Source organism: Aphanomyces astaci, assembly GCF_000520075.1.
Source record: "Aphanomyces astaci strain APO3 unplaced genomic scaffold supercont1.58, whole genome shotgun sequence".
In the NCBI taxonomy this organism is placed as follows: domain Eukaryota; phylum Oomycota; class Saprolegniomycetes; order Saprolegniales; family Verrucalvaceae; genus Aphanomyces; species Aphanomyces astaci.
Window position 1 is genome coordinate 314415 of NW_009798321.1, and position 12618 is coordinate 327032.

Here is a 12618-nt window from a genome sequence, read left to right on the forward strand (position 1 = left end):
CTCGCGATCTTCGCTCAACCCACAAACAGTCGCGTCAACCCCCGCGACAGTTAGTACTCTACTAATAGTACAAACAATAGTAACGTTATATTGCAATATATAGCTAATAATATGTACTTTTGCTCCCCCGAAACGCTCACAATTATTGATTGTTCTCACTTGTTGATATTATTTGCCTTATATTGCCAATATTTACTATACTGCAAAACTAGTGGCGCAATTATATACTGAAGTACTACGTATTCATACAGTCCTTAGTATTGCTCTTGAGCGTCCAACCCAATTATATGTAGTACTATTGTAGGGGTCTGTCTGGGATCGGTCATTAAAAAACGAAAATATAAACAAATGGATTTCGGCTCCCCTTAAGCTTGTACTAGTAAATAATAAAGATTGTGATTTTCGCTATAAACTTCCAAAATTCGCCTGGTTTTTTGTCTAATCAATACTAGTATTGACAAGGTGAATTACGCCGGAGTTCTGATTGGCTTGAATATACCTGTCCTTTCGAGCCAATCAAATCCACTCAAAATTGGATTAGCCAATAGCGTCGATTTGTGATTCGGATCAGCGTGAGATATTCGATTATTCAAACGGGGTCTGGAAATTCGTACCGAATCCACAAGAATAATTACTTTTGCGCATTGCTGACATGACAGGAGGCAACGATAATACACACCAACCACGTCTCCATGGGGCAATAGCATGCACAAGACGTCGATGCAAATGAAGGCTTATGATTATAGTCTAAATTACCAAAATTTTGCTGGCAATGAGGAGTGTGACTTCGCAAAAAAGCCAACTGAGGTGGCTCTACCGGACGTTTCCAGCGTAGATCATCATACGACGGTGCACATAGTGAGTAGACTCCACAGAGCGACATACGTAGCCCCAGCAGCATGCAATCACATGGATGTGGCGGCGGCTTTCGCATTATTGTCGATCTCAGTCAAGGCGATCTTCTCTCAATTGGATGCCGAAGTGTGCAATATGATTGGGCGAGGGAAAACTATTGAACCAATGAAAATGCTCCGGTAATTTCGACGTCCTAAAGTCATGGACAGCTCGTCGACGAACCGCGTCGACATCGCTGGCACTCCCACCGACGCAGACGACAGCCACCTATATGGATCCACCCCTGATTCAAGCGATCGCATGTCCAGAATGCATCCTTCTTCCACCAATCTTTCGCCTACCAAAGCAGCCATCGATTTCGACCGGTTCTACGGGGACGGGTCGTTCCTAAAACTCCTGCAGGAGACCCTGCAAAAGAACGCCAGTGTGCTCAAGCAGGGCGTGGTCAAGTTGGCATTGAGTCCCATCGCGATAGCGTACCTGAACGATCGGCTGCACGCGACGTTGTGTCCAAAACGAGCGACTGTAATACCACTCCGTCCTCATCATGTCGGAGCATCCTAATGGGAGTCGCATTAGGACAACAGCGGGCGTGTTGATGGATGGACCATTCGAGAGTCGGCACACACGCAGTCGTTCCTCCGCGTGGTATCTCCACGGAAGCGCGACATCTTCAACGACGACGCCCTCGTGCCAGTGGGGCATCTGGACGTGCTGAAGCTGTCGACGTTGTTGACCGAGACCACCTGTGTTAAAGTGACAGGAACACACGAACAACCATCGTTGTCAATGGCTGTTGTGTATTTCAATATCTTTCCCAGCTTGAAACGTATCGAGTTGAATCGGCTGCCAGTCACCGCGTTGGACCAACTGGCGTGCTTTGTAGCGCAATTGGAGGTATGTAAATATATATATATCGTTCCTAATATATATATAGTGTCCTTTTATCCCAAATTTGGACTTTTGTGTTGATTCTTTGCCAAATCTATCGATTGATCATCTTTGTACTAACTTTTGTATGTAACCATCGTCCAGTGTCACACTAATTTAATTCACACACTAATTCGATGTTGAATTTGGTCGAAGAGTGGATAATTGATTGGCCAGTTGATTCGAATTATTAATAATTTTATATTTTAAATAGACATTTTTATTCTTTATTTTAAATATATCAGTTAAAAAGCGTGTTCTGGGTTTTGCTTGGTCAATCGATTGGTCTGCCGATTCGGTGCTGCTCATATTCGATTTAGCACCCCATATCTCCAATTTTTCGAATCGACTTGACAATATATATATATATATATATATATTATTGGCAAAAATTGGCCAGAATAATCTCTTGTGATTTTAGGTATTGCAATTAACAGAATGCGTGATGCAGTCGCCGCTGGTGGTGCTGAGACACTCGACGGCTTGGACATCGCTGACGAATTTGAAACTCGTCCACTGCGACCTTCGCGAGTGGTTTCCCGACGAAGTACCGTGTTCTTGAGCTCGTTGCTGGGCAATATATATATATATATATATATCGACTGACTGGGAAACTCGTAGATGCGGCAAGTGCCAGTGCTTGAGCAACTGGATTGCTCCCACAATCGCCTCAGTGCATTGCATGACCTTCCAGCCCCATCGACATTGCAACTCGTGACATTGAGCCACAATCGACTCAAATGTGTCACCCTTTCCCAGTCGTTTTCAAAGCTAACGTGGCTCAAACTCGACCACAACGCGTTCGACACGCTACAAACCCTGCCGTGGGCCTACTTGCCTCACCTTCAAGTATGATTTTGATGCATCGATGTATCTTGTTATGAGAAATCAAATGCACCAGGTTTAGCCAATCACATTGCTCCAAGAATCATTGAGTACTTCAGATTCGTGAGTGTTTAAGCCAATCAAATGATACTGCTCACGAATTTCGACCAATGATCTTTGAGCACCATATAGTAGTAGTGTATTTGGTCCATATATATGTGTGTGTGTGATGCATGAACACATTCGCGAAGTATCCATACACAGCGAACCCTCTACTATCAATGAATTGTTAGGTTTGAGTAAACATATATTGTGATTTTCGCTATAAACTTGCAAAATTCGCCTGGTTTTTGGCGAATCAATATTGAATCACGCTGAAGTTCTGATTGGCTTGAATATACTTGTCCTTTCAAGCCAATCAAATCCACTCAAAATATTGGATATTAGCCAATAGCGTCAATTCGTGATTCGGATCGGCGTGAGATATTCGATTATTCGACGGGGTCTGGAAATTCGTACCGAATCCACAATATCATCTCTCTTTTAAAAAAGTCCTGACCATAACCACCCATGTATATATATATATATATAATATCAATGTATAGCACCTGGACATGTCGTTCAATGCGCTTGACGATTTAGCCGAAGTCAGCGGCCTCAGTCAAGTTAGAGAATTGCAAACGTTAAAGCTACGAGGAAATCCGCTCGCTGGCTTCCCCGACTACCGTCGACAAGTACACGACTTTTAACGTCCCAACGAATGTGCCCAAGTATAAGTGTGGTAGGTGTTGTTTTACGTGGGCCATGCCATTGAATTAGACGACCTGCCTTGGACATGGACAGAACTCGACAGCATGCGGTTCTCCCGGCATAACAAACGTACGAATATATATATATCGATAAATCAATATATATATTAATAAATTAATATATATATATCAATAAATTAATATATATATATATATCAATAAATTTATATATATATATATCAATAAATCAGTATATATATATATATAATATATATCTTGGCGTAGGCACTGCAGACCCCCTGGCGTACCCCCGGTTACCCCCCAAAACGAATCAACTGCAAGCTCGTGTGGTCCAGATTCTCGACCCGCGACCTCCATATCTGCCCATGATCATCCGACGGACTAGAACGCAAAGCGCGGCATTTAGTGAAGCGAGCGCGGCGTCGAGCGTGGATCGTCGAAGTGTTGCTTCGGGTCAGGCCGCGATATATATATATTTATTTTTTCTATCATGGGGTCACGAATGATTGAAATAATATTCTATTTTCGCAGATTCTGAAGGGCCCATGTCTCCAGCATCGTCGAAAGTCCGGGCAGCATCGTACCACGTGGACGAATTCCTTCGGGATTTGGCGGCGGAAGAATCGCCCGACACGCCACACGACGACTGTCTTGTTCCATCGGTAAAAGAAATATATATATATCATATATATTTTTCGGTGTATATTTATTTTTTCCATGTACTAAGTACGGTATGTTAGGATACATTCGACCATGTGATGCCCCCCACGACTCCAGGTATGGTCGTGACGATTTTTCTGTCGATGGAACAAGCCGACAACCTGGACTTGCCGTTGAGTCGCCAAGGCTTGACTGGTCTTGTCCACATCACGGTATATAATTATATATCTCTATATATGACTATTTATTTATTTATATATCATATTGTATTGATGTGTTTGTATAGCCGACCAAGTTGATGGAATATCTGCCGGGCGGGGGAGTCATACAGCGCCATCGTGCGCACTTGTTGTGCATGGCCGTGTTACCTCCGCTTCACGATGCCAGTACGACGATTCAATTGGGATTCCGCCATCGACCGACTGTCGCTTACAAGGTATGTACGGGCACAGACAGGTTCGTCGATGATGTCGTTGAATGGCGATTCGATATGTAGTACAGCCACCACTCACCTTGTAGTCAATTAACCAATATCATTTGACTCTATTTAAGCTGGTGCAAACTTCACAATGATTAGTATATAATATCCGACTTTGCCCAGGAGGGAGAGTATGATCTGAATCAGTTCTTTGGATTGGCAGAAATTCACTCGAACAACGTGATTTGATTGGCTTTGGCGTTTCTTGAATTCATTCTCACACGACAGTTTCGAATCGATTTGACAATTCTATTTTTATTCGAATTCATACGAACTAAAGCTATTGTAGGTATTTTATATATCTTTTTGACCAATTGAATGTGTAATGGATAAGCTGCAACTAGATGGCCGATATGGCAACGGCATCGACTTTGGCGCGGACGTTGCACGACACGTTGGCAGAACAGCACAACGTGGTCGCGCTCAAGTGCAAAGCATGCAGTGCATTGGTCGTGTCCAAGGAGAAGCAGGTTGGATATTATATAATATTAATCACACAAAATTAATGATTACAATGATGCAGGCCAAACTCAAACCAGACCAGCCCATGGTGTTAACCATACGCCAGTGCTGGATCTGCAAAAGTGCCAATGGACGCGAGTACTCTGCCGAGAACCTTCCCCAGTGCTACAAGGACCTAGGGCTACAAATAGAACTCCCCTCTACTCGACCACCACAACCACCCAAACCCCCTTCTTATAACCAAAACCACCAAGAACGAGGTAATAAGAAACAGATCGGACACATGGGACGAACAAGTTGGACGCTTGTGCTGATTCTTTACCAAATCTACATATCGATTGTTTGAAACTTTATCTTGTATGTATATGGGTATCACACTATTTGAAGTCACACACTAATTTGACGGTGATGATTTCCTGCAATCGGATTGGCTCAATCGTTCTCCCGATGATGATTCTTCTGTACATTTTCATTCTTCATGTCGCGCTCCAGTTTACAATATTTGATAATATAAACACTACAATATATATATATGTTGGTGATCCAACCGGTTGGGGGTAGGTTTTTACTTGGACACAAGTGACGACGACGACAGCGGCGGCGGCGGTGATGGCTTGATGGAGCGAGATGAGATCATTTGGGTAGTCACGGACACGTATATGAAGCAAGTCAGGGTGACGCCAGCCGAAATGGCAGATGGGGACGAGGACCAGACTCTCGATAAGATGGTTTTATACCGGCGGTTATGTGGCATATAACGATGAATTCAACCAGTACATTCTATCTAGCAACCAAGAATACTACCGTGTTGGGTGTTTATTCGAGAGTGTTGCAATCGTACACTGGTATTGTCAGTGCTACCAACATCGTTGAAAAATTGTAGCTTGTTTAAGTACATACAGGGAAATCACGGCATTACATTGTCAGGGTTAAACGTAGCATCATGCTGGGGCTGAGACCGTCAACTGGCAAGACGGACAAAGGGGCGTCGGTCGTACGGACATGTGCATTGGTAGACAGACCAGGCCTTGATGCAGTGGGTATGGAACGTATGTCCACAGGGCAGGCGGCGCACGGTGATGCGGCTGGTTAGAGCCATGTCTTCGAGACAAATGGCGCATTCCTGACAAGCAGGCACAAACGAATGCTTGATCGCTTCGTCGCGGTTGATATGGGCTTGCATTTGGGCCATGACACGATTGATTTGTCCAACGTGTTGACGGGTGCGACGTCGATGGAGGGACTGGAGGATCTGATGAGCTGACCGACGAGGGGGCGGTGGGACGATGCTGTGGGCAGGCTTGCGAGGCACGTGGTGGTCCGCCAAAAGCGTGGCGATGCGGTGGTGTACCTGTTGTGCAATTGTCAGTGCCACCGTTGAACGCGTCGGTTCCTCCACCATCGTCCCGTTAACCCACTTTGCCACCTCGATCGATCTTGACATTTAATACTCGCACGTGATTGGTCGATTGGAAAACTCTGAGAATTCATTGGCGGAAAGTCCATGCGACTGTAACCGTTGCAACTGGAAAGAATATTGCAAAGTTGTCATGGGGCAGCAGCACACTCATATGAATCCGATGGGATATCTGCATCATGGCACTGGGTGCTTGCAATTCAAACCATACTATGACCTCCAAGTGTCGAATGTGTATGTCCAACCCTTAAGTGTTTGGGTTCGCCACTGCTACGTACTCGTAGTACATCAATGCCAACACCAAGCACACAAACACGAGAGCACACCAATTCTGGTCGACGACCACGGGAGCCACCTTTCATTCCATGATGTTTGAATATTCCTACGCAGGTAAACTTGCATATGACGGCGGGCGGGGGTAGATAGATAGTCATGCAAGCATATCTACCTATCTACTACCTATTGGACGTGCATACATGCGCCATGTTCTGGACGAAGTATGACATGGGTGGAGTTTTAGCCAATCAAACGCGACTATGAGTGGAAAACCAAACAAGCCAGTGTCGCGAGAGTGATGGTACGTGCCATGCCACTGTTGCTGGAGAATGAATTTCGAACAGTGCAACAAGCAATGATCATCGATCGATCTTGGAAGAATGGTCATTGGTGACCATTCTCACTTTTGATCTTCCGCGGGACTTCCATGAACCAGCAACCCATGACCTTGTCCCGCCGATGTGTCGTCTGCAAAGGCATGGACGCCATTATTCTCTTGGAAGGATGCGGTCACGCGTTCCACTCGCGGTGTGTCTTTGAATGGCCACTGCGCACGTGCGAAGTATGCCAGACTCCGTGCGATTCCATTGCACTCGTCGGTCGCTGCCGCCGCATGCCGACCTCCCCCACGTCGCCCACCATGAGTTGCCGCCGCAACTGGGACGAAGTCGAACGCGAATACTGCATGTTGCTCCTGGACCTGTTCAAGGAAGGCAGTTTGCCGTTGAAACCTGGCATGCACCTGCGTCAAACACTGGCGATGCTGCTGAACTGCAACCCCATGCGCATTACCAAGAAATTCAAACGGCAGAATACCCTCGGAAAACAAAGGTACGCGTACCATGCGACCCCCACGGGAGCCACGTACAAGCGTCACGTCCAACGGCAGAAGCAGCTGTCCACCCTGCGCGATGCCTTCTACTGGCAGCTCAAGCTCCAAAGCGGCCGTGCCATGGACTCGATGCGGGAAGCGGAGACGGAATTTTGGCTCACGCACTTGGTCGCGTTTGCCAGCTCAGTTGGCCAGGTCATTTCATCCACGATCGTCGTCGTCCCTTCCACTCCGCCGACGCCATTGCCCCGGGAGCAGAAGCACTCGGTCACGATGAAGGTCGAAAGCCCCATGGCGATTGAATGCGCGGTCGAGCAATACATGCCGTGCATGAGCCAGATGGAATGGGAGATCATGGAAGACCTCAAGTCGCAATGCGGGATCGACCCGCTGCCGTGGTCAGGACACAGTCTGCTGCACGACGAGCTCGGGTCGAATGACAGCTTGGGCAGCTTTCTTTTGGACAAAGTCACAGTAGACGACACAATCTGGCATTTCTAGCCCATCTATTTATCAACAGAACTGTGGTGTCGGTATATTAATATAAACAGTTTTGATCTGTGGACGACTTGGGGTGTTAAGACTACATAGCAGTACTACTAACTAGGTACTCCTTTGACGCTGGACTGTCGTAATCCGGGTACAGTGTATGTACTACATACAGTAGTATGGTCATCATAACGTAAACTCTAGAATCATTCTATGCTGACCTGTATGTACACGTTGAGTCTGTCGATCGGTAGCGTACATCGTTCTCTGTAGCATGGAGAAGTACGTGGAGTACACTGTGCACAACGACACAATCGGCACTTTGCCAGCCCAGCCGTGGAATTCCATCACTGAAATCCTCATGCAATGCGACTTGATTACTGCTAAAGACTCGAGCAATGCGACTTGATTACTGCTAAAGACTCGAGTGATGAGGACGAGCCATTGGTCGTCTGTCATCTGGTGGTCGCTTATGCGAGGCTCACATCAAACAATCCAACTGTGCGTGCAGTAGCTACCGGCGGTACACTGTACAGTACAGTACAGTCGATTACAGTCGATCCTTGTTTGGACACACACTTTGCATGCACCAAACCAATGAAGTCTTCGGTTTCAACTCCTTCACGACGCCGATCAGAACACACACATCTGCACCAGCAGCGAGCGATTGAGCTGTCTCACGACGCTATAATTAGCCCACCGCCGCCCAGACTTTCAACTGAATAATATCGAGTCAGATTGTTGCCATTCGAATACTGTCATGCCATCGATCGATCGCGAATCCAAGTGTGGGGACGACGACATGGACGTTGGCAATTCGTCGGACCATACCAGCGACGACGGCAGCGACAGCGACTCGGCCTCCCGCGGCCCCCGCGGCTCTCGCCTCACTTCCCGGCGCCACACTGGTGCGCTTGCTCTCCATCTTTCACCTTCCTCGGATATACATACATATATATATATATGCATCAAGTGGGCGACATATATGTATACTGACTGTGCGACTGTTGCGATGCGTTGCCTGTAGTGATGGCCACCCCCCTGCGCTTGGAGCGGGGATGGGTGCCGCCGCAGTACCCCAAGAGTGCGAGCGACCGCGCCGACATCCGCCGAGCCATTCGACACAACTGCCTCTTTTCCAACTTGGACGAACAGGCCATGACCGTCATGGTTGACGCCATGCAGAGGTTCCACTTTGAGCACGGTACAACTGGCGTCTATGGGTCCAACCATTTCATTCTAACCGGATAGTATCTATATGCAGGCGAGGTGCTGATCCATCAAGGAGACGAAGGGGACCAGTTCTTTGTGCTGGCCTCGGGCGCCGCCGACGTGTTCATCCACGGACAACGCGTGGGCGGCGTCGAGGCCGACACGACCGCCAACTTTTGCGGCGAATTGGCGCTTTTGTACGATTCCCCGCGCGCCGCCACGGTCAAAGTGACGACGCCCGACGTCGTGGCATGGGGCGTCGACCGCGTCACCTTTAAAAAGGTACGACAGCTAGTAGCTAGTAGCTAGTAGTACTAGCTAGGGTCGACAATGTAGCTATTAACAGTAGGAGTAGTTAGGATATGGATGACGTAGCTACGATGGTTATCAGGATGATGGTGGATGTAGGTACTGATGGACACCACGATCAAGCAGCGGAAATTGTACGAAGAGTTTGTGGACGAAGTGCCGATCCTGTCCGAATTGACAAAATACGAACGGTTGACTTTGGTCGATGCATTGCGACCTGTACGCAGTCAACAACATATAATGTCTTGACAAAGTATGGTTTCGTAGGTGTTTTACGAACAAGGCCAGCCGATTCTGGAAGAAGGCAGCCAAAGCAACGACTTTTACATTGTTTCCGACGGCGAGGTCACGTGCACCAAGCATGGCGAAGAGGTGCGAGCATCGCTCGATCCTTATGTTCATGAACTCATGGGAACGAAAAACAAGGTGTCGAGACGACTGGGCAGCGGCGATTACTTTGGAGAGATTGCGCTCCTGAGCGACGAAGTTCGGCAAGCCACGGTACGCACCTTGTTGCTGTTCTGTACGATGTTTATACTGAGGCAGAATCATTGGTGTATAAGGTCACTGCTGCCAGAGACACTACCGTGCTAGTTGTGGACCGCAACACATTCAAGCGCCTCTTGGGCCCCCTCGAATCCAGACTTGCGACAAACGTCGCATTGTACGACCAATACGTCCGACAGCGAAAGTAGTACAAATCAAATGCCAAATGTCCATGCAATGACTTGATCGTACAAGTACCTGTCAATCGATATTATATATATATATATCAGTACATGAAATCAAGGAAACAATCGATGGCGCGCAATATAACGATAGTACTGTAGTGTTATGGAATGTCCAATGGCCACGAAATACATGGTCCCTCGCAGCTACATATGTGGATACAGACAGTATAATACTATGGCCTAGCCTTTAATATATATATATTATAGCTATGGATGAAGTAATTGATCCTATATTGCCTTTACAAGTAATAAGTAGTTGTAGTATTAATATTAATACCACCGGAATCCCCTTTCACGATCAAGTATGAAGACTAACGTTAGTCGTCTTCGTGAAGAAGCACAACATGCACTTTGTTCTGGAAGTGTTTGGCGACACATTATCGTGTTTTTCAATGGGAATTATGTCACAGATAATAATCAACACCTGTCTTTGAATCGATCTCCCATATTATATACATATATATATATTATATATATATGTCATGGTTTAGCTCGCCAGTGACAGGCAAATGCCGTCGCAGTTGGTGTCGACGTACGGATAATACTTTTTTTCGGGCACATCTTCGAGGCAGATGCCCATATCGAGTCCATTTTTGGCAAAATGGATGGTCTTGTCTTGGCGATTGTATACAATCGTGAGGATATCACCGTCCACAAACGTCTGACCGCGCGGAATGTCTTCACAGAGGTGGCCTCTGCTCACTTCGCCCGAGCAAATGTTGTACGATACAACCGAGTCGACGTCGCCGTCGCGCTGGAACGCTTCCAAGCCAATGTACGTGAGCGGCATATCGTTCAGGGTGTTGCCGCGACTCACGAGTTGGATGGACACGCGGTCGACGGGTCGATTTGCTTGAATGAACCCACTTTCGTCGGCAATCGACAGCGCAAAACTCACTGTGCGCTTGTCTTCGGAAATCAATATCGTACCGTCTGTGATCCCTACGCCAAATGTTGTGGTGATTGTGGTGTTTACTCTGGAAAATGGGGGAATACGAGCCAATCAGATCGGCTCGACATATTGTCGATTTGATACAAATTTGGGGACGGGGCGCAATCGAATAATCGCGCCGACCAAACCGATCCACAATCGATCTGATTGGTTGTTGAATTTCATTGAGAAGGTTTTGATTGGCTAATTTTTTTTGAGCTCATCTGAGTTAGCCAATCAAATCGATTTAAATTTCAACGAGAAACCACAACACGAAATTTCACTCAAAAGCACAATATCAGCATCCACGTCGAATTCGTGTGTGACTTTAATTAGTGTGATACCAAGCACCACATCACACGATTTCAGTTTGTTGAATGAGTGTGTGACGGCAATTAGTGTGTGATATTTGAAATGCATAGTTTAATGCATCGATAGAGTTGGGGAATAATCAACACATTTCGGATCAAAGGACACAATATACATCCACTTGGATATATGTTTGAAGCCTAGATAGATTTTTAGAAACACAAATATATGCATAATATTTGTATGGGGCCACGAAATATATATATATATATATGTGTGTGAACGTACCCACGGATGCACTGGCATCCCATTCGAGCACTTCCAAGTTGAGGTAGTCGAGGGTCTTCATGAGACGCTGCTTCTTCAGGGGTGGCAGTCCTTCGCAGCTCAAATCGCCTTCCCGTAAGTAGGCCATCACGTACTCGAACAAGGTCGGATCGGCGTCGATGAAGTACGCATCTACGCGACGGCGACATGATCGACATATCAACGAGATATCGAATATGCATACCGTTGTCCAAGTCTGGTTTCCAGTTGTTTTGCGACAACATCGCGTGGAAGTAACTCCCTTCGAACTTGAGCAAGGTCTCCTTGGGGATAGCAAAGATGCGGCCGCCCACGTTGAGCTTGATCACGGAATGGGACAGTTTCTCCACTGCTTCGTGCACACGTTGTTCGACCATTTCCCATTGCCGCTTCTTCTCCATCAACGCACCAGCTTCCACGTCGATCTGGGCGGTGCTGCGCTGAACGTCTTCGAAAAATGCTGCGAGCTGACTCGCGTGCTTGTCAGCGAGACTCTTGAGCTCAACTTGTTGCGCCTCTCGCACCTGTTCAAGGTACCGTGCATGCTGATCCCTCATGTAACGTTGCTCATGCGCCTGCGCATCATGGATGTCCTTCAGCGCTGCGGCAAACGACCCCAACGCGCCATTTGAAGTTCCATGCATGATTGCTCAAGGCAATGAACGTTATAATACCCATGTGCAGCATAGGCTCCTTGGCGCTGATTGGTCCGCCGTCGTCAGAAGCGTGGAATCTACGGATAACATTATCCGGATACGTATTTGGAACTTTTGCACGTTTTTGCGAAACGGCATTTGGTAAATTGTGAAATTACAAAATACGTGGC

The 12618-nt window shown here is 46.9% G+C and overlaps 5 protein-coding genes across 6 annotated transcripts; 3 read left to right on the forward strand and 2 right to left on the reverse strand.

Moving 5' to 3' along the window:
* Positions 1–1040: 1040 nt before the first annotated feature.
* H257_14512 (hypothetical protein) lies at positions 1041–5770 on the forward strand. The gene is made up of 13 exons (XM_009842350.1): positions 1041–1380; positions 1435–1752; positions 2207–2332; positions 2407–2634; positions 3216–3344; positions 3396–3489; positions 3645–3833; positions 3912–4042; positions 4121–4252; positions 4327–4476; positions 4863–4988; positions 5042–5240; positions 5542–5770. Exons 1-13 carry the CDS (start codon positions 1057–1059, stop codon positions 5736–5738), a joined length of 2343 nt encoding a protein of 780 aa, XP_009840652.1. The 5' UTR covers positions 1041–1056; the 3' UTR covers positions 5739–5770.
* Positions 5771–5851: 81 nt separating this feature from the next.
* H257_14513 (hypothetical protein) lies at positions 5852–6435 on the reverse strand. The gene has a single exon (XM_009842351.1). It carries the CDS (start codon positions 6422–6424, stop codon positions 5942–5944), a length of 483 nt encoding a protein of 160 aa, XP_009840653.1. The 5' UTR covers positions 6425–6435; the 3' UTR covers positions 5852–5941.
* A 576-nt stretch (positions 6436–7011) lies between these two features.
* Positions 7012–8070, forward strand: H257_14514 (hypothetical protein). The gene has a single exon (XM_009842352.1). The coding sequence runs from the start codon at positions 7101–7103 to the stop codon at positions 8004–8006; it is 906 nt and encodes a 301-aa protein (XP_009840654.1). The 5' UTR covers positions 7012–7100; the 3' UTR covers positions 8007–8070.
* Positions 8071–8621: 551 nt separating this feature from the next.
* Positions 8622–10306, forward strand: H257_14515. Of its 2 annotated transcripts, none has more exons than XM_009842354.1 (7): positions 8622–8902; positions 9022–9198; positions 9259–9488; positions 9615–9734; positions 9783–9887; positions 9942–10016; positions 10079–10306. In XM_009842354.1, exons 1-7 carry the CDS (start codon positions 8755–8757, stop codon positions 10208–10210), a joined length of 987 nt encoding a protein of 328 aa, XP_009840656.1. In that variant the 5' UTR covers positions 8622–8754; the 3' UTR covers positions 10211–10306. The 2 variants fall into 2 exon arrangements, with proteins under 2 accessions (XP_009840656.1, XP_009840655.1); XM_009842353.1 differs by having other exon boundaries at positions 9615–9706.
* Positions 10307–10702: 396 nt separating this feature from the next.
* Positions 10703–12461, reverse strand: H257_14516 (hypothetical protein). The gene is made up of 3 exons (XM_009842355.1): positions 11998–12461; positions 11775–11945; positions 10703–11188 (listed from the first exon to the last, which is right to left on the reverse strand). Exons 1-3 carry the CDS (start codon positions 12434–12436, stop codon positions 10734–10736), a joined length of 1065 nt encoding a protein of 354 aa, XP_009840657.1. The 5' UTR covers positions 12437–12461; the 3' UTR covers positions 10703–10733.
* Between the last annotated feature and the right edge of the window lie 157 nt (positions 12462–12618).

Excerpts from the sequence above, each read along its gene's own strand:
- H257_14512 (XM_009842350.1), top strand. The coding sequence starts at position 1,057 with ATGGACAGCTCGTCGACGAACCGCGTCGACATCGCTGGCACTCCCACC. Across the intron at positions 4,043-4,120 it reads ACGACTGTCTTGTTCCATCG|GATACATTCGACCATGTGAT; the intron begins GTAAAAGAAATA and ends ACGGTATGTTAG. Across the intron at positions 4,253-4,326 it reads CTGGTCTTGTCCACATCACG|CCGACCAAGTTGATGGAATA; the intron begins GTATATAATTAT and ends GTGTTTGTATAG.
- H257_14513 (XM_009842351.1), bottom strand. The coding sequence starts at position 6,424 with ATGTCAAGATCGATCGAGGTGGCAAAGTGGGTTAACGGGACGATGGTG.
- H257_14514 (XM_009842352.1), top strand. The coding sequence starts at position 7,101 with ATGAACCAGCAACCCATGACCTTGTCCCGCCGATGTGTCGTCTGCAAA.
- H257_14515 (XM_009842354.1), top strand. The coding sequence starts at position 8,755 with ATGCCATCGATCGATCGCGAATCCAAGTGTGGGGACGACGACATGGAC. Across the intron at positions 9,735-9,782 it reads TGGTCGATGCATTGCGACCT|GTGTTTTACGAACAAGGCCA; the intron begins GTACGCAGTCAA and ends ATGGTTTCGTAG. Across the intron at positions 10,017-10,078 it reads ACGAAGTTCGGCAAGCCACG|GTCACTGCTGCCAGAGACAC; the intron begins GTACGCACCTTG and ends TTGGTGTATAAG.
- H257_14516 (XM_009842355.1), bottom strand. The coding sequence starts at position 12,436 with ATGCATGGAACTTCAAATGGCGCGTTGGGGTCGTTTGCCGCAGCGCTG. Across the intron at positions 11,946-11,997 it reads GAAACCAGACTTGGACAACG|ATGCGTACTTCATCGACGCC; the intron begins GTATGCATATTC and ends GCCGTCGCGTAG. Across the intron at positions 11,189-11,774 it reads GGATGCCAGTGCATCCGTGG|GGATCACAGACGGTACGATA; the intron begins GTACGTTCACAC and ends CATTTGGCGTAG.